Consider the following 22,781-nt stretch of genomic DNA (forward strand, 5'->3'; position numbering starts at 1 on the left):
AAAATTTCAACTAAAAAGATTTATTAAGATTTACATTTCAACTTATTTTCTAGTAGCTTATCAATACCCTATTGTAAAATATGTTAGTTCCAGCAAAGGAGGGGGGGTTACTCTAGGCTTGAAATAAGAATGTTCTCTCAGGTAGGGTTGTCTAATTAAAATAAAAGAAAATGTTTTAGTTCCTAGGTGTATTACTCAATACACAGGCAGGTTTTTATTTTAAAATATCCAAGAGGATCTTGTAGGTTTCCAAGAGTTGACAGGACATTGCAGGTGCTTTTGGCATAATCTTCCAGTGTAGTTGTCTTTCCTTTCACTGAGGTTTATGGCAGAGTTTGTTCAGTCCTCTTTAAAATGATTGAGAGAGACTGGTTATTTTCCTTAGTGGCAGCACTGCAAACAGAAGAAGAAAAAGAGATTGGATTTATACCCCGCCCTTCACTCGGAGTCTCAGAGCGGCTTACAAACTCCTTTCCCTTCCCCTCCCCACAACAGACACCCTGTGAGGTAGGCAGGGCTGAGAGAGCTCTGAGAGAACTGTCCTTGAGAGAACAGCTCTGGCAGAACAATGTCTTGTCCCAGGTCATCCAGCAGCTGCAAGTGGAGGAGTGGGGAATCCAACCGGGTTCTCCCAGATTAGAGTCCACACCCTTAACCACTACACCAAACTGGCTCTCAGAATCCTGCAAAATATCAGTTGTGCCATCTATATCAACTGACAGTACTTTGGTATTGACAAAAACTACTCCATTCCATAATAACTTTTTAACTCAACTGATTTCTTTTAACAAAACTATCTGTTTCAGATTCTTTCACCATATGCATGATCACCAGAACTGCTCATGGGGGGGGGGGGGGAACCCTATATGTTAGATCCAGTGGAAAATCCAGCAAAAGCAAAAAAAAAAACAAAACCCACCAGTATTACTCAATTCTCCTTCCTTACTGCAATCCCCAATAGTGTGATACATTTTGTTTACAAGGATCTGCTGACTCCTCAGAGTGGTTTTCTGGGACACCCGGGGAGCTGCTGGGAAAGGGGAAGCCATGGCCACTTCCAGCTTCCCGAATTTTGTAGCTGGTGTACAGTTACGTTCATTACACATATTGACGTATTCTTTGTACCCACTTTCCCAAATCAAAAGGGTATCTGTGTAGTAATAAAAATGTGTATATATATCCTTATTGAAAATATCAGTAATAATAGCTCAACTATTTATTATAATATCTACTTGTAATTGCAGTTTTATAAATGCTGTACGTATACATTCATTTTCCTTGCTTCAGAGTTCTTTCTGCTTTTCACTTTTCTAGATGGTAAAGGCAATTCAGGTTCTTCGAATTCATCTGCTTGAGCTAGAAAAGGTTAACGAGCTCTGTAAGGATTTCTGTAGTCGCTACATTGCCTGTTTGAAAACTAAAATGAACAGTGAGACTCTTCTAAGTGGAGAATCTGGGAGCCCTTATTCACCTGTACAACCTCAGGTACCTTTCAAACTAACTGAAGTATATTTTCTTTCTAACTCGCCCCATTTCAAAGAATGGGTAACAATAGATTTTAAAATAATAAACCAAATATAAAATGCTGTACTAATTATTCAGTTAAATTTGCTTGAGCAGTATGATTACAAATAGATTTTCTGTGACTAGCAATCTGGCAGAAGATGTTATAGTTTTGTGGTTTTATTAAGATTGCTGGATTTCCCTTGTGTGGTTTCTTCATGGGCAAGTACATGGAAATGTAATACTGAAAGAATGAATATAATCTGTCAACTCTTTGTCTGCAGTCCAGCAACTTTAAACATGATAAAGATAGCTTGGATTTGCTGGAGCAGCTGTCTTCATGGAAAGAGTCACCAGAAAATGTGAGCAGTAGAGCAAAATTGACACAATTATCATTACACCTCTTTGGCAGTATATCCTTAGCCTAATTTGCGGGTTGGCTTTGTTCATCTCATTGTAGATAATGGCCCCATCCAAGTTGGGGGAGGGGTGATCTATATACAGAAAAAGTATTCTGTGATTGCCCTATGCCACATGCACAAAAAGCTTCTATAAATAAAATTCCATAGATTCACTAGGCTAGATTACCTGTACAAAGGTACCCCTGTTGAAAGAGCCACACAAATTGCTGTAAACTTTGGGATTCAGTTCTCTTGTCCTGACCTCCTTGTTGGGAACAGGAAATGTATGAACACATATATAACACATATAAGCTGCTTTGTACTGTAGTAGACCATTAGTCCAATTATTCCAGTGTGGTCTATTTCAATTGGGAGTAGCTCTGCAAGACCTCAAGCCCTACTATTTGGGGTCCATTAATGGGCGATGTCTCCAGTTATAATCTCTATCATTCTTGAAAAATGCATCCTTACTGGCATTCTCTTTTCTCTTTTCATTTAATACTCTGGAAGTAGAATGTAAAAATGTATGGATGTACTCTTTTTATGAAACATGCTGTTAAATGACTGTAATAGTAAGTAGAAAAAAGTCAGCTCTTTTGGCTGAAGCATGAGTCATACATTTTAAATAATTTGATTTTCTCCTTGGACATAAGAAATTACCCCATTAGTCTTATTCTAATTTCAAAGGACAGTCTTTCAAATATAGTTACATTAGTTTAATTTCTTCTGATTGAGACCCTTATAAGCAAGTGAGGCAATTTATACTCAAAAATTCACTAGTGGAGATTACGATTACCATGAAGATTGTTAAAATGCTGGTGTATTTTTAGAATTATTTCTTCCAAGTTCCTGTTGTAATGCCTCCCCTTGTCAATTATACTAATCCAAAACTGCAGTCCTGTCATCCAGACATTTGATTGTGGGGAAGCAACAATAAAGATAAGTATTTTAAATATATTTTCAAAAGGTAAAAAAATATTAATTGTATGCCTTTGAAAGTATGCCTTTTCAGTTGAAAAGGATGAATTCTTTAACCATGTTTAAAGTCATAAAGATTTACAGATTAACTTTAGAAAGATTCAGGTGGGTAGCCATGTTGGTCTGAAGCAGCAGAACAAAATTTGAGTCCAGTGGCACCTTTAAGACCAACAGAATAAAACTTTGTTGGTCTTAAAGGTGCACTGAACTCAAACTTTGTTCTGCTAATAGAAAAGTCAGGGTTTTACCCAGAATAATACAGTTTTATGGATTTTCTAAAGATATTTGTGGTTTCCTTGTATCCCATTTTTTAAAAAAATCTGAAGGCACAAATAATTTAGTGTAGAATAACAGTGTCTAATTCTGTTACCCTGTTGACTCAAATTAACCAATCTGCAAATACATGGCAATTGATTATAACAAGATGGGATGAGGCCAGTGGTACAAGCTCTGTTGCTTTTAATAGTTATCAACTAAAATTTACATGTCTGTTCTGCACTGCCATAGAATATATATATATATTCCTTGTTTATTTGTTTTATTATTCAATAAAGTATTCCTCTCATTGACCTTCCTTCTTATGTGAATTTCACGACTCTTTTCGATCACATTGGTTGTTAAACATCATCATCTTTGTCATGGGGTTTACTTTCTTTCATGTTTTTTATTTGAAATTGCTTCAACTACTATCACAGGACCTGTTCTTTAAGACCATATAATGTTTGTTGTTCTTTCTAGCCAATTCAAAGTGCCATCACAGGTACACTCAGTCCCCAAGGAATTATGGTGCCTGCATCAGCATTGCAGCAGGGAAATGTAACTATGGCAACTGTTGCAGGTAGGATGTACTAAACAAAAACTCAGACATTGAATTTCATCACAGATAGTTTTCAAGTCTGTTACAAAATGACCAAAGATTGGCATTCTGATTATGCTTTTAGATTCATAATGCTGTGCAGCCAAATGTTTAGGGTAATGTTTGGGATAATAGCTATGCATGCCAGTTGATGCTGAGTATTTAGTATTATTATGGAAAAATAAAATATGCCATCTCTTGCTGAAAGCTAAATATATTGGCTCTGATCCATGGAGCTGGAATACTTGCGGGAGGGAAGAGTCATTAGTGGAAACCTGTTTGCATTTGCAATATAGAGCAATTGCAATTTGATTTTTTTAAAGCAAAGGTAGCCATCTTCTTAAAATTATACTGCCCTTCAAAGCCTTTTTTATATCATGTAGTCTGATATGAGGTGGTATAAATAAAATGAAGGCAAGTTAAAAACAGTTTTGCAAAAACTTCTAAGAAATATTAACAAGACTATACTTTAACCTCTTTGATGTAAGAGGGAGTCATATTCTTGGCCAGATTTCCATTTTTGATAAATGATATCCTAGTGAAATTGGAAGTTTGTTCAAAACACTTTTGCCACTTTGCATTGTTTCAGCAAGTTTGGTCCGAAAAGTGAGTTAGCTTATCACCATCTAGTCTATTTAATGCTCTCGTTTGGTTGCTCTGCAACAGTATAATTGCTTTAATATGTTTTTAAGGTGGTACAGTGTATCAGCCTGTGACTGTGGTCACACCTCAAGGTCAAGTAGTGACGCAAGCCTTGTCACCTGGAACAATCAGGATCCAGAATTCACAGGTCTGTCCTATACAGAGTGCATAGCAACGTTCCACACCCTCAGGGTACTACACCACTGCAACATACAGGCTCTGCCTCCGTACACCAACCTTCTCCTAATGTTGGCCATTTTGGTTGTGTCTGTGTTTTTCCCCAACATCCTGCCATGCTAACGTGACCAAGAAACAGAACCCAAGGCGAGCCTAAGTGAATGGACTAGTAAGGTTCTCTGGCTTCCACTGGGTTCTGTGGATCAAAGTAAATGAGCTGGATAGAAATCATGCTAGTTTTCCATGGACAGAAATGCTTGATGTGGTTGAATGTTCAAACATATCATTCCCTACCAGCAATCTAAAATAGTGTGATCCTAGGAATTCTGTGCCATGTGATTATCTGTATGTTAAGATCAACTGTTTAATTTCTCCTCCTCTTAATAGCATTGCTTGCATCTAAGATTGTGCGTACTCTTGCATCTGTTTAGATTTTTTCCATAGCATTATTTTTGTGAAATTTAAAACTCTACAATTGCATAACACTGTGTTAATGGTTTTGTGCTATTTGTCAATTCTGTGCAGCTCCAATTACAGTTAAATCAAGATTTAAGCATCTTGCATCAAGATGATGGGTCATCAAAGAATAAAAGAGGGGTTCTTCCAAAGCATGCTACGAATGTGATGAGGTCGTGGCTTTTTCAGCACATAGGGGTAAGGCTTGGTTGCAGTGACTGGTGATCACACTTACTATTGTTTGGAGAGTTTGTGCTGGTATATTATTACTGATGCATAAGGAAAGAAAAAGTTTAGCCCATATCTGCAGCTTTTAAAATATGATAAGAGTTTCTACCGACATACTCAAAATTCATGTAATTAATTTATCAGAGTTGAATCAGGCCTGCATTTTATAAATGTCATAATCTTGTGATCTTAAATGCTAGAAGTATTTTTGTTTTATTTCATTATGCCTAGAGTTATTTATCATGTGCTCTTAATCAGTAGCCTTTTGAAGACTATTTTTAAATTACCATCAATCTATTTCATAGGGGGTATGAAAGATATTCCCCATGATGCAGTGAGTGTGATCTGTGTGCAGATGAAAACTATATGTGATTTTAAAAACCTAACATCCGGGCATCATGTGCACTGTCATTCTTGTTACCAAATTATATGTGGTCACATTTGTCTTATTAGGAAGCAAAGCCATGGGCCCTGAAAAATCATATAAATATTGTTAAATTTTTCTGTCTTCATCTTTATGCTACATGTTTGTGCATATAGAATTCAATCAGTGGATTGTATGTTAAGTTTTACTCTTCTGAAGGCACCTGCTGCAGCCCATAGTTTTCAAGAATCCCCCGACCTTCCAGAGTAGTGTGTTTATAGCAGGTGATGGAAGGTAGAAGTAACTAGGAAGGATCCATACTGCTAGTAGAGCTCTACTTGCAGTTCTTTGGATCTAACCCTAAATGTCCTGTCTGGAATGACTGAATATCAGAGTTTTTTCTGAATACCTTGGGTTTCCCAGGCTTTCAGAAATCTTTGGCCTCTACCTTGTGATTTTTTTTTGTTTTGGTTTGCATTTAGAGGCCATTCTTAGCTATCAATGAAAGAGGGGGGGGACCTATATTAACAGTTCTCCATAAGTCAGTAACCTTCCTTTAACAAGTACTGTAGGCAAAAATGTCATATGCCTTCTTGAAGTGTGTTAACTGTGAGATTAAAAAACATTATCAAGGTTTTTCATCTCTGTCATATGGCCCATCCTTTCTTATGTGTAAAACAGTATATCATTAATCCAGTTTTATTACATGTTATGTACGTCAAGTTCCATGCCACCCAGCAGGGCTTCTGGGAGCTGTGAGAAGAATCTTTTTTCAGTTATACATGGTTAATAATGGTGACATTTCTGTTATGAGGGTATTATCAGATTATTAAACTCAACATCTTTTAGCAGTCAGCTTCGTTATGAGGTTTATGACTTTTTTATGGGTCAGCTGGTTTTTAGATGTTTGTTCTTAATTTAAAGAAAAACAGACAGAAGCTTTCCAGAGGGCATTCTTCAGCACTGCCATTCAAAGGATGAACTCTTGGGAGATTATTGGTTGTATCCAATCACTCTGTTCGGCTCATGGTAGCTTGTTATTCCTGCATAAAGGAGCCTTCCTCCACTGCAAGATCCTCTTTTGCCAGTGGAAGAGGTTCCACAGATAGGACAATTCAGAGTAGAATTGAAATTAGAAAAAAATATGTTGTGAAATATGTGAATTTACGTCCTGGAGTATGGGAATCTATGTAACGTGAACAGAAGAAGAGGATGAATCTATAATTTCCATGAAACAATAATTCAGTGGAAGAGAACTAATTTACTGACATAGTTATATAAGCATTGGGAAATTAAAGTTAGAGAAGAATCATTTCAAATATTGCAAATGCCTGGAACTTTGAGGGAAACAAGCTGTTGCTATTTTTATTGATATGTTACTTTTCAGATACCAGGCATTCAAGCTTCCATAAATCTTTTAGTTATAGTGCTTCATAATTCATATGAGATTGGTACAAGGAGTGAGAAATGTCAGTTTTTAATATGTTAAAAGCAGCAAAAATTTTAATTGCACAGAAATGGAAATCTAAGAAATTACTTTTGATGCATCATTTTATTACTAAATTAGGGTTTGTAGGTAGTCTTCTAAAATGAGCATATAGACAAGGGAAGCTGCAAGTCACTCATGAAAAATTATTTCATGGTGACATGCATTATGGGAACAATCAGTTTCTGGTCAGACACTGACAGGTAAACTTTATGCTAAATCGTTGCTTTGTGAATGTATATTTATAGATATAATAAAAGTCTTTTCCCCTTTGTCTATAGCATCCATATCCAACAGAAGATGAGAAAAAGCAGATAGCAGCACAAACAAATCTGACATTACTCCAAGTTAACAACTGGTAAGACAAATACATATTTGAATATGATGCAATGTTTCATTTTTATAAAAACCATATAGAAATAAGGTCAGGAGATTACTTTACTGACTTCTACTATGGTATTTTGTGCAAGTGAAAAAGTGAGTATGATTGGTATACTGTCCATTACGCTCATTTGCCATTGCAAGTTTTGCTGCTGTAATGTGTTTGGTCTTATATGAGTTAGGTATAGACAGACAATAAGCATGTCGGAGAAGAATGGGTAATGCGAAGTATAATTCTATTTATGTTTTTGTTTGCTTCTTTTCTTAGATTTTTATCCCACTCATTTTCCATTTATATTTATTTACTGAAATATTTATACCATAGCTTTCCTGAGCATTGGGAAATTACAAGGCAACTTACACCTTCAAATATAACATACACAAAATATAATAAAACCCCAGATAACTCTCCTCCCCATCAAAACATGCCACCCCATTTTATCCTCAGAGCATCCTTCTGAGGTAGGTTAGATTAAGAGATAGTAAGTTGCCCAAAGCCAGTGGACTTCATGTCATAGAAAGGATCTGAATCTGTCTTCTTAGTCATAGTCTGACACCCTAACCACTGCATTGCTTTGGCTTTCAGTAAATAGGACTGTGCTGACATAAACTGGCAGTATTCTTCAACTGGGCAACAGGTGTTAACCAGCTTAGCAAAATTAATTGTAGTATCATGAATTACTGCTGTTGTGAATGCTTTGTATTTTTCTTGATTACATTTTGATTTTGCATAATTATGTCTCACCCTGTACTTCCTGATTTCATACCCCTGCTGTTTACAAACTTTTTTCCTCTATGACTTTGTGTTTGCATGTGTATTGACAAAGTCAGCTGTAGTCAATGAAAGCTGATGCTGAAATCAAAGCTTCTTAGTCCACAAGGTGCCACAGACTTCCTATTTATGGGGGGAAACGGAAGACTGAAATAGTGGGGGCCACGGGAAATCACCTTAAATGCATAAAGCAAGTGATACGCAGTGTGCTTTGGCAGGTTGGGCGGCGGGGGGGGGGGGCTATACTGCACAGATGCAACTGTGTGGCCACAGAAGTAGGAAAAAGGACCCAGAAAAGAAAGCCAACTAAGAAGTAACAGAAAATAAATTGTAAGCTAGTTTTAAAAAGCAACTTTAATTACTCCAGGAGCCTCTTCTAAAATCAAAAATTTCTAGTCCCTTCCCATGTTTAAAAATTGTAATGAGATATACTACCTAAGGTAACATTTTTTGAATTGGTTAGTGTTGAGATTAATTTTGTCTGGTGTATTCATTTTGACCATATTTAGGTTTATCAATGCCAGAAGACGAATTCTCCAGCCAATGTTGGATTCCAGTTGTTCTGAAACTCCAAAAACAAAGAAGAAAACAGCTCAAAACCGACCAGTTCAAAGGTTCTGGCCAGACTCCATTGCATCAGGAGTAGCTCAGCATCAATCAAATGAGCTTACAATGTCAGATGGTGAGCAGATTTTTAAATACACGTCTTGAATTAAAAGAAGCTCTTTATTTAGTCTTTGCTGAGGGAAATTCTTAAACTATTTAAATTATTTTGCATGTGGCTTGAATGAACACATGGAATGCAGTATCCCTGTACAAACTGCCTTGAAACAAGTGATGTAACATAGCAACAGTTTCATCTATATTTCCCTTACCTTTTCATCCAAAAGTAAAGGAGAATGCACATGTGCCATCTGGGATATTTCCCTCCTATCTGCATCACACTTCCCATCACATATACAAGCACACATATGTAGAGGTTCAGGTAAATGTGTCTAGGTCTGATACACACTTGCAACCCAATCTTATGCATATTTTCTTGCAAGTAAAACCACTGGGCTGAACAGGACTTGCTTCCAGGTGCATAGAACTGCAACTTTAAAGATGGCAACTTGAGGCTGCAACTTGCAGCTGCCTTTGGCACCTGAATTTACACATACAACAGGTTCCAGAGCAGCTTTTAAACTAATTCCTGGGGAAAGCTGGCAAGAGTGGAGCAGCCTCCAGCTAGGAATGACTCATTCCAAAGCGATGGTGCGGTAAGTTCTTGGGGAAATATTGGTTGGCTAGAACTTGAGAATTAGAGTAGGGTAGTAAATGAGGGCTGTGTGAGGAAACCTGGGGGCCAAGGGAGATGGAGCTCTTTAGAGAGGGAAACTAGCCTATATGCCAGTGCTAGAAGTCTCTGAGCCAAGATGGGGGTGCTAAATGACAATTTAGATACAGTGTCTATACACAGGACAGAGAGGGACATTGTGAAGGCTGGTATTTTAAATTACATGTGAATAGAAATAGTGAGATGTGACATTTGACCAGCATGGACTCTGTCTCAACCTCCACCTGACAGCTTGAACCAAAGTGGCTTATTTAAGTACATGTGAGGGACTTTACCACAGCCTAATTAGTATTGCTGCCTGGGACAGTTATGATGGCCTTATAATTCTCCTTCCCTCTAGTACCGCATGAGTTATGTTCTAGAAATGCCTTGCCCTCCCTAGGATGTCACATGAGACATGAGGAAAACACGATAAAAACCAGTAACTTTTATTCACATCCTGGCTTAGGGGAATAAAGATGTTCAGAAGAGGCTTGAAAATTTGCAGGTTTAGCGCACAGCATTTGCAAGGCTCATTCAGGTATAACATTTCAGTTGATAGTTGGTGGGTGCGGAGAGCAGTTACTAGTCAACCATTTAAAGCTGTTGATGTGAATCTTTGGTTTTCCACAACTTCAGGAATCCCACAGTATAAGCGTGAAGTTATCCTAGAAAATCCAGATCTGTAGCCAGTTTTCACCAGAAGATAGGCTCTGAGACAGGTACAGTCCTAATAATTCTCCAAATTTGCCTGCTTTTTCTAAAAGCCAGACTCTGAGACCTATATAGTCTCCTGATAAAGGTTCCCCCACAGTCTAACCCTATACCTTAAAGTAGTCACTATATTAGCCTGCTTTCTTCCATTTCTAGGCTCTTAGAGAGCAGTCTCCTGAGAAAGGATCCCTCCAATCTCACTGTCAGGAGGCTCAAGCCCTATTTGACTAACAGTTCCCTCCCATATGACTCCTCCAGCATTCCGTGGGTCCTGATTGGCTGTTAGCTGCTCTGTACACACACTAAACAGGCATAGAGAGGATTAGTGGTTGATAGAAAGGGACAGGACCATTGCCTATCCATCACAGACATGTTGGGAACAGCATTGCTCAGTATATAAAAACAGTCAAGGTAGAAAACATTAGGGGAACAAATATTGCTCTATATATAAAAAGAGTCAAGGTAGAAAACTTTCTACCAAATCTAGGCTTTGAGACAGCAGTCTCCTGAGAAAGGAGTCAAGGTAGAAAACATTAGGGGAACAAACTCTTTCCATTAAATTGCTATGGGTGGAGATACCAGGCCCTAAGGCTTACTTGTGGGGTGGTACTATTGACCCCCTGATCAAAGCAGAAGCAGTTCTTGAGATGGAGATGAAAATAACAGAGACAAGTAAAGTGGAAAATGTTGTAATACTGGGTGACTTGAACTACCATCACAATGACTGGGCAAATGAATGCTTGAGTCATGTCATAGCTTTCTAGATGTTATAAATGACCGTGTATTGGAGCAGTTGGTCCCAGACCAAACTAGAGGTGTAGCAACACAGGACTTGGTTCATGGGCTTGAGACCTGGTGTGATGTGTAGATGTTGTTGCAACAATTAGGAAGAGTGACCACAATGCTATTCAGTTCAGTATTCATCTCAGTGGAAAGTTGCTCCCAAAGTCCAAAGTCAGAAGGAAGTAAAATGGAGAATTAAATCCCTCCAGGATGCCTAGAGACTATTTAAAATGACACCAATTAAAGCCCAGATAGAATGCACACCTAAAATTAGGACAGGTACCACCTAATCTGAAAAGATGACTGCATAGTTAATAACCCAAGTTAAGGAAGCCATAAAAGACCAAAAGTCTTCCTTCAAAAAGTGGAAAGTTTCTATTAATGAAATGAAGAGAAGCAGAGGTTCTAGAATAGTTGACAGTAAGGTGAGCAAAAAGAGTATTTGAGGAGGAGATTGGCTTACCAATCAAAGAGCATTTCTTCAAATATATCTACAGCAGAAAACCAGCAGGGAGGCAGTTGGGCCTTTGGATGACAAAGGAATGAAAGGATTGCTTAGGGAAGATACAGAAATGGAAGAGAAACCGAATGAACTCTTTGCATATATTTTCACTGTGGAAAGTGGGGGGGGGGCATGCTCCTATGCCAGAGCCACTGTTCTGGGGAACAGTATCTGAAGAATTGAGTCAAATAGAGGTGATAAAAGATTATGTTCTAGGACTGCCAGGCAAACTGAAAACAATTAAGTCTCCATATCTGTATGGCATACACTCGAGGTTCTGAAGGAATTAAAATGCGAAATTGTTGAGCTACTAAACCAATATATGTAATTTATACATATTGTGTTATTTTATATCCTGTAATCCTCCTTGAGTTCCAATGAGAAAGGCAGACTATAAAATAAATAAAGAAATAAAGAAATAAAATTTGTCACTAAAATTGGCCTCTGTGCTAGGCAACTGGAAAATAAATACATAATTTTTAAAAAGATGGTCAAAAGTGGATCCTGGGAATTATAGGCCAGTTACCCTACCCTCTGTTCCAATTACATTAGCAAAAAGTGTTATTAAAGATAGCTTTATTAAGCACATATAAAGCCTGCTCAGAGAAAATTTACAAGTCTTGCTTCGCTAACATTCTGGAGTTATGTGAGCTGGTTAACAGGTATGGGGGTAAAGGTTACCTTGTAGACACTGTATACTTGAACTTCAAAATAACCTTTGACAAGGTACCACATCAAAGACTCCCAAGTTAGCAGCTATAGGATAAGAGGATGGGTCATTTTTTCTGGATTAAAAATTGGTTAAATGGTAGGAAGTAGGGATGAGCACAAACCTAAACTCATGACAAACTGCACCTAGTTTGTGGTTTGCAAACTGAGGCTCGTGCCATCCCACCCCCACGAAACTCCCATGAACCTTGGGAGGTTCGTGTGGTTCATGTCCGCAGACACACTGGTGGCGGGGCTTGGAGAAGGCCATGCTGCCACAGCGGTGCAACTCAGCAAGTAAACTCAGAAGGCATTCACTTGTAAGTCATGCTGCAGCAGCAGTGTGGCTTGCAAAAGCCATTTAAAGGGATCCTTTTAAATGGTTTTTGCAAGCTGTGCCGCCGCCGTGGCACAATTCAGCAAGTGAACTCAGAAGGCATTTGTGAGTTCACTTGCGCGTCATGCTACGTTGGTAGTGCAGCTTGCAAAAGCCATTTAAAGAGAACCCTTTAAATTGCTTTTGCAAGCCACGCTACATCACAAACTACAAACTGGTTCCTTAAACAGAAAGGTTCATAGATGTTCATGGTTCATGAGACCCCATGAACCACAAACCTTCATAAACCTCCATTTTCCCACTTCATGACCCTCCCTAGTAGGAAGCAGAGAGTAGGAATAAATGGATAGTTCTTGGAATAGAGGGAAGTGAATAGTGAGGTCCCATGAGGATTCATATTGGACTGGTGCTATTTAATTTGTCCTTAAATGATCCAGAACTGATGGTGAGCAGTGTAGTGGCCAAGTTTGTGAATTATACTAAATTATTCAGGATGGTAAAAACTGAAGCAGATTGTGAAGAAGATGAAACTATTACTGTTGAGTTTGATAGCAGACTTTGTTCTGGATTGACATTAAAATATGGTGCATGAATTACTTACCACTGCCAGAATGATCATAGCCAAAGGGTGGAAGAGCATAAAAAGTCTGACTGTGAAGCAATGAATTGGTAAAATCTCTCAAAATACAAAGTTATCTAAATTAACTAGTGTGTTTGACTTCCGGTTTATGACGACATGCAGGCAGACGCATCTCCTGGATGTCCCAGGGATGCAAACTGCACACCAGCATGTAGGAGGGGGTGCGACAGGTCGCAACCCCCCCCCGGAGCCTTGGTAAAAGGCTTTTGAGGGGCGACCTCTTTGCTGGCGCGATGCCAGAGAATTGAGGCTCTCCTCTGCCCCGAAGGTCCTGCCGCTGAGTGACCGCATGGTACGAGTGCTGCTGACCAGGACAAGCGTCAGAGATCGGGCGAGAAAAAATGATGCCGAGCGAGTCGGGTTGAAGTGAGCATGAAGATTTAAAAAGAAAGCTGCCCCCCTTAAAGAGCAACGGAAAGCGAGCGGGGGAGGGGCCCCTCCCAAATGCAAACACGGAAATAAAGAGGGGGGAGCGGAAAAATAAGCGTCTAAATCTGTTTTAAGAGACTTACCAGAGCGCAGATAAGCGTATGGGCGAATATCAGAGAGTTTAGCAACTTTCTGAAAAGTAAATAATCCAAAACAATGGCGGGGAAGAAACCAGATAAAGACAAACTGTTGAAAGCGAAACTAGTGGGCAGTCCTCGAACGGAAGAGACCACTGAACTTTCTAAACTGTTGGCAGATTCCTTGCGCCCTCTGCTGGATAAGATGACTAATATCAAGCAACAATTGTCAACAATTGGTCAGAGCTTGGCTTCACAGCAGCTACAATTGACTAAATCTACAAATGCAACGGAGCAAATGGCAGAGCAGATGAAGGAAATGGACGCCAATACTAAAAAAGTCAAGAAAAAGGTGCAAAAACTGGAAATGAAACAAGCTATGGAAGAGTCACAACTTTTACAGCTACAAATGGAGAAAGCAAATCTGGTCCTATGGTTCCAAGGGGTCCCAGAAATTAAAGGTGAGAATCTGAAGCAACTGTTGAGTGATGCAATAGCCCCATTGACAGATTTGACAGCAGAATATCTTTACAGCGAGATGGATGTGGTCTATAGGTCCTATTCCTTATACATCAAGAAAAATAATCTGCCTGGGGAAATAGTCAGATTCTCGAAGAGACATGTAAGAGATTCTATTTTGAAAGCAACTACGGGAACACCCTTGAAAATCGGGGACAATAAAAGCCAGAATGCGTCATTTTCAAGCTCCACGATAAAAAAGAAAAGATTGACTCTGTTCCTAAAGCACGTGAGTTCCTGAGAACACAGCTGGGGGAACCAGCGGAGGACAAGAAGGAAGAAGAAGAAAGCAAATCGGATGGTGAGTTGGCTCGGTGTCTTCTGACGAGGACTCTCTCTTTGAAAAGGGGGTGACAGCCCCCAAAAGTCCATATAAATTGAGGATAAGAAAAGATACGAGAAAATAAAGGCTGAAGGACTCTGAATTGTGCCTGAAAATTTAGAAATAACTTTGGGATGCTCTGATGGTTTCATTTAACAGATAAATGGATGGTTAAAAGATAAATAATTTAGCATAACCGACTATGTTCAATGTTTTACTAGCATTTTAGATTAATATGGAAATAACCTGATGTATTGAACTACTCTTGGGGTTTTAGTTGTTAGTGGGTTTCTTTTTCTTTCTCCTTAGAGGTAGCTTCCCTTCCTGTATTTTCAGTTGTACTTTGTAGTGGTGTAAAAAAAATCAATAAAAAACTCCCCTTAGGGGGATGCAAAAAAATTAATTAATTAACGTGTGTTTAAGGAACAGGCATCCAAAAATTCAATTTTCATTAGGTTGGAAACCTTGTTTTAATTTTTGGCAAGAACATTTATCATTAATTATAGGTAAAGGTTCCCTTGCTCGAAACTTTGTAGTGGTGTAAAAAAAATCAATAAAAAACTCCCCTTAGGGGGATGCAAAAAAATTAATTAATTAACGTGTGTTTAAGGAACAGGCATCCAAAAATTCAATTTTCATTAGGTTGGAACGCTGTTACCTTCCCACCAAAGTGGTACCTTTTTATCTACTTGCAATTTCTTGCTTTCAAACTGCTAGGTTGGCAGGAGCTGGAACTAGAGACGGAAGCTCACTCCGTCTTGCGGCACCCGGGTCTCGAACTGCTGAACTACTGACCTTCCACAGCCTGCAGTTCAGCGTCTTAACCACTTGAGCCACTGCAGCTCCCATCATTAATTATAGATATTTACAAATGTATAATGTTATTGTAATTTATTTACATGCATTTATTTTTGATTTGTGTTGCTTTTGTTTTGAGTTAGATACTTTTTTAGAAAGCAAAAGTTTTGCAGGGGGAAAAGGAACAGTAGATTTTTCTGAGAACTGTTGCTTCAGTGAAACCTGTTTTTTGTTTGTTTTGCCTTTTTAGGAGCCGTTGTTACAATTACAGCTCCAGTCAACATGAATGTAGACAGTCTCCAGTCTCTTTCATCGGATGGTACTACTTTGGCTGTTCAGCAAGTCATGATGGCAGGGCAGAGCGAGGACGAATCTGTGGACAGCACTGAAGACGATGGTGCAGACCTCTCAGCCACAAACATCAGTGGTCTTGTCTTGGATAACAGTGATTCTCTGCAGTAGGAAGCAAGAAAAGCTGGCTTAAATGTTTAGGAAAAACAATGGACTCACTGACTTTTTATAGTTTGCACAGCAAACATTTTACACAAGTTTTATTTCTAATATGTTTTATATGTAGATATAGAAGAGTGCACTTTTTTGTATTTCATAGTAAGCTTAAAGAGTGTCTTTGCAGGTGCAGCAACTTCTTTCAAATGTGTTGTTCTTTTGGTTTTAATTTTGAAAATGTAAATTTAGTAATTTAAAAAAAACCAGACCACAATATCACCCCATTCTTTTCTTAGGGTAACTTTCTCAGTCACAAAATTGATCCCAGATCAACTTGACTGAGGGGGGTGCAGCAGGCGTAGGGCAAGGTGATGATTGCTTTGATGGCTGAGTTGATTTTTTTTTAAATCAGCATGAACTTGAAAACCAGCCGCACAGTTGCCATCTGACCCAAGGTCTGTTGTTGTCTGACATCTTGAAGTCTGCTGCAATTTTGTGACATATGAAATTGCCTTCATAGGAGAAATGAAAGTACTTCCAATCTCCTGCATTAATTATGCAGTTTCAGTTAGTGCTGTCATTCAAAGACAACTTTTGGTGGTTTAACAATGTAAATGTAAAGCATGTCAAACTAGTGTATGGGCTTTGTTTATGGAGTTAGTCATGTAGATTTGAAAGATGCTTCTGCACCTTAAAAACAAACAAAACAAAACTGCCAGTTGGAAATGGGCAATCAAACATGCAAAAGGAAGTGGAGAAGTGTGATTCCAGTAATGAACATATGGCATTTAAAATAAATGTAAGTTCTCTCATAGAGTTCTTAGGTGGAAGCCTCAAGTTGCTGGATGAGGCAGGCACAACTTCTTCCACATGTTTTCTACCTCTAGTCCTTTTGCCTCCCCCCACCCCCATCTTGGCCTGTGGCATGCCTGCAGCCCTGCTAGCTGCACTTGTGGGGAGAGGGATCAGACCAAAGGACTGAGGTAAAGCAGGACAAGATGCACTGCTGCTGCTGTCTCATCCCAGCTGGTGGCAAATTTAAGGTTACAGGGAGAATCTCTAGGTTGTAACCTGATAGCCCTACTCATAGCCAGTGGCTCTGCCCATCATTTGCTATAAAACACTTATTTTTACCTTATCAGGATTATTGGATTAAAAATATTTTTATAAATTCTCTTAAGAATTGGGATGATGACTGTATTGAGCATGGAAAAAATTGTTTACTACTCCCATTTGGAAGGTTATGAAAACTGTCCAGATTGAATAAACATGCCTGTGCTATATCCTATGGATCTCTGCTATCCCATAGTAATACAGTCTATTTGATAGTGGCCTAAGGGCCTGCTCCTTTGTAAGCCAATTTTAGTCTAATTTGGAACTTGTATCCAGAGATTTGAAGAACAGACACTCTGACGAGGCAACACCCGTAATCTTCACTGCAATCAAAAGAAAATTCTCAGCAGTACACACTTCTTGCCCATCAGCCATATGGACATACTAGTTTCTTAGTTTCTCATGCTAATGATAATGCCTTCTCAAACACATTTTAATATCTGTATTAGGAAATAATTTATAGGATGATATAAAAACAGATTTCTCGGACAAAAGAGTACTCAGATCATCCTCAAGTCGGCTTGCTCAAAAATAGTGATGATATGGCTGCAGGCATGGCTGCAGTTGCCTTTCACTGGTCTCTTTACCTCTTGAGTTTGCTGAAAGTGTTTTGTGGGTAGTGATGCTGACTCTACTGAAAGCTGGTATTTCCCCAAAAAGTAAAATAGCTTGGAGGCCTATCAGAACTAGCTGTTGGAGGAAAGCTAGGAATACATCTTTGTTTAGTCAAAAGAGCTGTCTCCAGTGGCTTTGACGTAGGTCTTGATTCCACAAAGCATTCAAGGATCTCTTTTGTTCACCCTGTTCTTTTCAGAGGGATTCGGTGAAAGGTGCTGCCCCTAAAGTCTGCCTCATCATCCTGTAGCGATTGGAAGGAGCCAATCAGATTGTTCTTCTTGCCAATGTTATACTGAAACCAAACATTACTGTGAGAGCGTAGTTTTTGCCAAAACCCACTTGCTTAGGGACTCCCTATAGCTCCCATGATGACATAATCACCTTACTATCTGGATTGGCTGGAGGAACACAAACTCTTCACACTAGCACTAATGTCCCCTATGGCATTGCAGGATATGGCCATCAAAAGGGGTAAAAATGCTTTGGTAGTAATACAATTCTCAGTGCCCTTGAAGACACTGCAGCGTAAAAATACTTTGGTAGTAATACAAATCTCCCACTATGCAGAAGTGTTTTTTAGTGCCACCCCCTCCGCTCCTTTAATGTTTAAATTGATCTACAAAGTATCTGCCCTTTTCTTTGTATCCTATAGCACAGGGATAATCCTAAACATCAGATAAAATGGCAACAGGCATCAAGGACTGGAGTGCCCAGATCTCCATAGCCTTGCAAAATGGAAAAAAAAAAATCATTCTCAGTGCCCTTGAAGACACTGCAGCAAGTGGTTGTTCTGAAGCACTTCACTTAAAGCCTTAATGATTAGATTTGTATCAATGCACTCACTTTTATAGCTGTATGAAAGCTGATTTTAACCCGTTATTTCTATTTTGTGGTGTTGGAAGTATTCCAAAGGGAGTTTACAAGATTTTTTTAAAGAGAGAATGATAGTATAATATAACTGATTCAAAGTATTATGTTTTAAGACCATAAAAGTAAAGTAACAGAGAAAGAGAACTTTAAACATGCAGTGCAAATATGTGCATCTGTACCTGTTACTAGCCCCACTTAAAATGAGTCCTAATTTATGTCATTGAGGTTTTTTTCTTTTTACAGTGTTTGATCGAACAGCCCCCCCACTGTCACTTTTTTGATACAATCAAGTTTGATTTTATGTTTATACATTAGTTTTCTGAGATACTATTAGAAAAACCCAGGGAACAGATGCAGTGCAACATCTTGTTACTCTACCCTACGTCTGAAAAGTACAAAGTAATAAGAATGAAAAATTGGGCCTTCCACACTATAGCGGGGAGACCTGAGGCGAATAGAACAGAGCACCTAAGACTGTGCACTAGTCTCATTTCATATGTATATATGTCAGTGTTGTTGTCTGAAGTCCTAACTCTTGAGTGGGCTTATCAACAGAATCAGCACATTTTCACCAAACCCTTCCAGTGGTGAGGTTACAGTCTTTGAAGCAAGCTGTGGCATGTGAAAGCATAATGCACAAAGTGTTTCCCGTGTGGTGTAGATTTCAACTGCTGCTGTTGCCTTCTTTGTAATATGAATCAGGCTAGAGGTTCCTAAAGACCAAGCAGAGAAGCCTGCTTTGAATTTTTATGCAAGAAGGCTTTCTAACAAAAAGGAAAATGAAATTTTATTTCTGAACATCTAAAATACATTTCACGGTAAACTAGTTTCTGGAGGACTAGCACATTATAAATATTTTCAACCATGCTGTTAACAAATGTTGTGTAGTAGACTATCTCAGACACTGGCCTTGCATATGAAATACACATGAATTTCGGAGATCTGTTAGCTTGAATTTAGCATGAGTCTGTGAAGGCAAAATAATCCAGTTTTAGCCATCCAGCAGTACGAAAGGGAGTTATATGGGACATGATCCACTATTTTACTCTTGTATGCTGTACAGGGACCTTCCTCCCACCAGCACAGGCAACCAGGCCTGATGGACTCCCTGATGTGCCTTCACTTAGGAGGTGCCATGGCTTTAGTAGATGTTATACTTAGGGAGGTGCTTCCTATTACTTGCTATGGGTATTTGCAGTGGATTGGTCAATTTGCAACAATGTTCATCCAGAAATGTGGGTGGTGTTGGTGTGCAGCTTCTCCCAGGATCTTTTGAAACTGCTGCTCCCAATGCAGAAATATTGTTGGAAAAAGTCAGCTACAGAGAATGAAGCAGTGGAGGGAAAAGATCCTGCTCCTTATGTAGATTAGTTTATACAACAATAAAACTAAAAGGATACTTTCTTGGAATAAATTCCGGTGGGCAACTGTGTTGGTCTGAAGCAACAGAACAAAGTTTGAGTTCAGTGGCACCTTTAAGGCCAACAAAGTTTCACTCTGGGTATAAGCTTTTGTGTGCATGCACACTTCTTCAGGAGTTCTTGGAATATTATAGAAGCTACTTCATTTAAAAGTTTATTTACATGTTCTTACAGGGATGTCCTTTAAACATTTTACCAGCCACCTGTGAGGTAGTATTTTAAATACAATACATGATGATAAAAATCTGTTGCAAATAAAGAGTTGATTAACGTTAGGGACCTTCATGCTGTCTTGGGGCAAAAATCAGATTTTAAAATGGTCCAGCTACTGCACAGCCTTGTCATAGCAAGGCCTTCTGATAAATTTTATTCATAGTGAACCATTAGGCATGCTCAGAACAGGAGTAGAGTCCTGCAGATGTGCCATGACATAAGAGTCTGTTGGATTGTGGCCAAAACTAACATTTTCAAATATCTTATTACATGAAAGCTTTAAACATGCGTGATATGAGACAGTGCGTGATTGCACTTCATAATGTTCCTCATTGTCTTGGTGCTATTATTCCCACCTTTCTTGTTCACATGATGGGTCTCCTTCTCCTGAGACAGGAAACTCATCCAAACAGCAGTCCATGAAAACGTGGCAGACAGTAGTAGTTGTACATCATGCTATGGAGGTGCAAAACTCAGGGGGAGAGGGGCTTGACATGTCTTTGCAAGGCAATACTGCAACCCAACCATTGCATCATTAACAGCTAAAGGGGGGGGGATGGGAATTTTATTTCAGGGATGAGGATGAAAATACACAGACACAATGTTAAAATAAAAACACTTAGAGCTGAAGAACAATAGCCATACTAACTGATGTTCTTGGATGTCCAAGAGAATGGTGGGAAGGTTAGTAACAGCACCATTTTGAAGAAGCACTGAGAGGGTAACCCACAAGATGAGCACTTATGTTGGACAAGACTCAGGAGGAGGTGCAAACGTCAGCTTATGGCTGGCCTTCAGTTAAATATCAGACATAAAACAGGGAGAGATGAGCTAAACTGCCATTTCTGAATAGTTAGTAATACTGCAACTTTCTTTTTGAAATAATTTGGGCATTAGTGAATTTTATGGGAATTGCATTACTGATGAAACTAGGTGTGCCAAATCCAAGCAAGTTTTCCTGGTTTAACTCTGTTTCAGCAAAAACTGGAAGGAGAAAGCCCTTACAGCTGATCTATTCATGAATTGATTCTTAGGACTGTGGCCATTTTTTTGGCCTTCAGTTGCTAAAAATACTTAGCACCAGAGATCTGAATGTCTGCAATGGCAACAAGAATGTTAAATCTGAATACTGTTTTAATATCATATTAAGTATATGTTAGTGCAGTAAGCCTAAAGAAAAGGAGACTGGACATCTGACTCCATAGTATGTTTGGTGTGTGCTTGTTGGTTTTGTCCATTCAAGAAGGCCCCAAAGCCCTGTTTTAAAAGATCTAATCCTGTTGTTGACTTGCTTGCCACTTGTAAGTAGACCAAATGTATTTTGGTGCAGACAATAACCCGTCTTCCTTTGCATCAGGGCTTTATAATTGACAATCTGTGAAACCTAAGCTCAGCTAAACTTACCTTCTTTATTTACTGTCTTTGATGGAACTGTTTGGAAATGCCTGATTTAGCATGGCAAAAAAAATATATTCACTGACGTGTTTTTACATGAAATCTCTGAAGTAAAAATCAGCTTGTGTTTTGGAATTGCTTTAATTCAGGACAGTCGTATCAGTCAGAGTTCTTTGCTTCTGTTTGCAAAATACACATCAATTCTGGTTTTTATTTTGAAAATTTATTTCCATTGAATAAGTTTTATTTTGTAATGTTTAAACTGGAAAATATTCAGCATGTTACTTTATACCTGTTCAAATCATAGGAGGGGAAAATGTGAAATTCTTGAGAATGTTGTGTTTTAATTGTACAGAAGCATTTTTATTGAAAGACTATGCAATTGATTAGCTCAAAATATTTCCTTTCTTTATTGCTCCAAAATGATGTTGAGACAGTGCGTGATTGCTATAAAAAAGGCCAACGCTATGCTGGGGATTATTAGGAAGGGAACTGAAAACAAATAATGACCCTGTATAAATCGATGGTGCAACCTCATTGGGAATACTGTCTGCAATTCTGGTCACCACACCTCAAAAACGATATTATAGCATTGGGGGAAGTGCAGAAAAGGGCAACTAGAATGATAAAAGGGTTGGGACACTCCCCCTGTGAAGAAAGGTTAAAGCACTTGGGGCTATTTAGCTTGGAGAAACAATGGCTGAAGGGTGACATGATAGTGTTATGTATGGGATAGAGCAGGTCGAGAAAGAAGTAGTTTTCTCCCTTTCTCACAATACAAGAAGTCATGGGCACTCAATGAAATTGCTGAGCAGTCGGGTTAGAATGGATAAAAGGAAGTACTTCTTCACCCAAAGAGTGATTCACACATGGAATTCACTGTCACAGGAGGTGGTGGTGGCTACAAGCATGGATAGCTTCAAGAGGGAATTGGATAAACATATGGAGCAGAGGTCCATCAGTGGCTATTAGCCACAAGGTGTAGATAAAAACTCTCGGCCTGGAGCAAGTGATGCTCTGTATTCGTGGTGCTTGGGGGGGGCAACAGTGGGAGGGCTCCTAGTGTCCTGGCCCTACTGGTGGACCTCCTGATGTCACGTCGTATTTTTGGCCACGATGTGACAGAGTGTTGGACTGGATGGGTCATTGGCCTGATCCAACATTGGCCTCTCTTATGTTCTTAAGATAAGAATATCAATCTTCTGAAAGAGGCAGCTCCTTTTCAAAGGTTATTAAGACCACCCCGAGTATTTAAGGTACAGCTCTATATGCCAATATTTCCTATTTCTTAGATACACAGCAGCTGCTCTTCAATC

The 22,781-nt window shown here is 38.9% G+C and overlaps 1 protein-coding gene across 7 annotated transcripts in view; it reads left to right on the forward strand.

The window, feature by feature from the left end:
* Positions 1–18,051, forward strand: part of PKNOX1 (PBX/knotted 1 homeobox 1) — a 43,519-nt gene extending 25,468 nt beyond the window's left edge. For 4 of the 7 annotated variants that reach the window (XM_015409778.1, XM_015409777.1, XM_015409779.1 and 1 more), the window contains 8 exons: positions 1,315–1,485; positions 1,788–1,865; positions 3,621–3,720; positions 4,431–4,528; positions 5,083–5,211; positions 7,373–7,449; positions 8,754–8,926; positions 15,639–18,051. In XM_015409778.1, coding sequence (XP_015265264.1) covers positions 1,315–1,485; positions 1,788–1,865; positions 3,621–3,720; positions 4,431–4,528; positions 5,083–5,211; positions 7,373–7,449; positions 8,754–8,926; positions 15,639–15,850 — 1,038 coding nt within the window. In that variant the 3' untranslated portion in view covers positions 15,851–18,051. The remainder of the gene's footprint in view (positions 1–1,314; positions 1,486–1,787; positions 1,866–3,620; positions 3,721–4,430; positions 4,529–5,082; positions 5,212–7,372; positions 7,450–8,753; positions 8,927–15,638) is intronic. The other 3 variants (XM_015409782.1, XM_015409781.1, XM_015409783.1) reach the window with 1 other exon arrangement.
* Positions 18,052–22,781: the final 4,730 nt, after the last annotated feature.

This window comes from Gekko japonicus, unplaced genomic scaffold (assembly GCF_001447785.1).
Source record: "Gekko japonicus isolate JY-2015 unplaced genomic scaffold, Gekko_japonicus_V1.1 scaffold4, whole genome shotgun sequence".
Classification (NCBI taxonomy): domain Eukaryota; kingdom Metazoa; phylum Chordata; class Lepidosauria; order Squamata; family Gekkonidae; genus Gekko; species Gekko japonicus.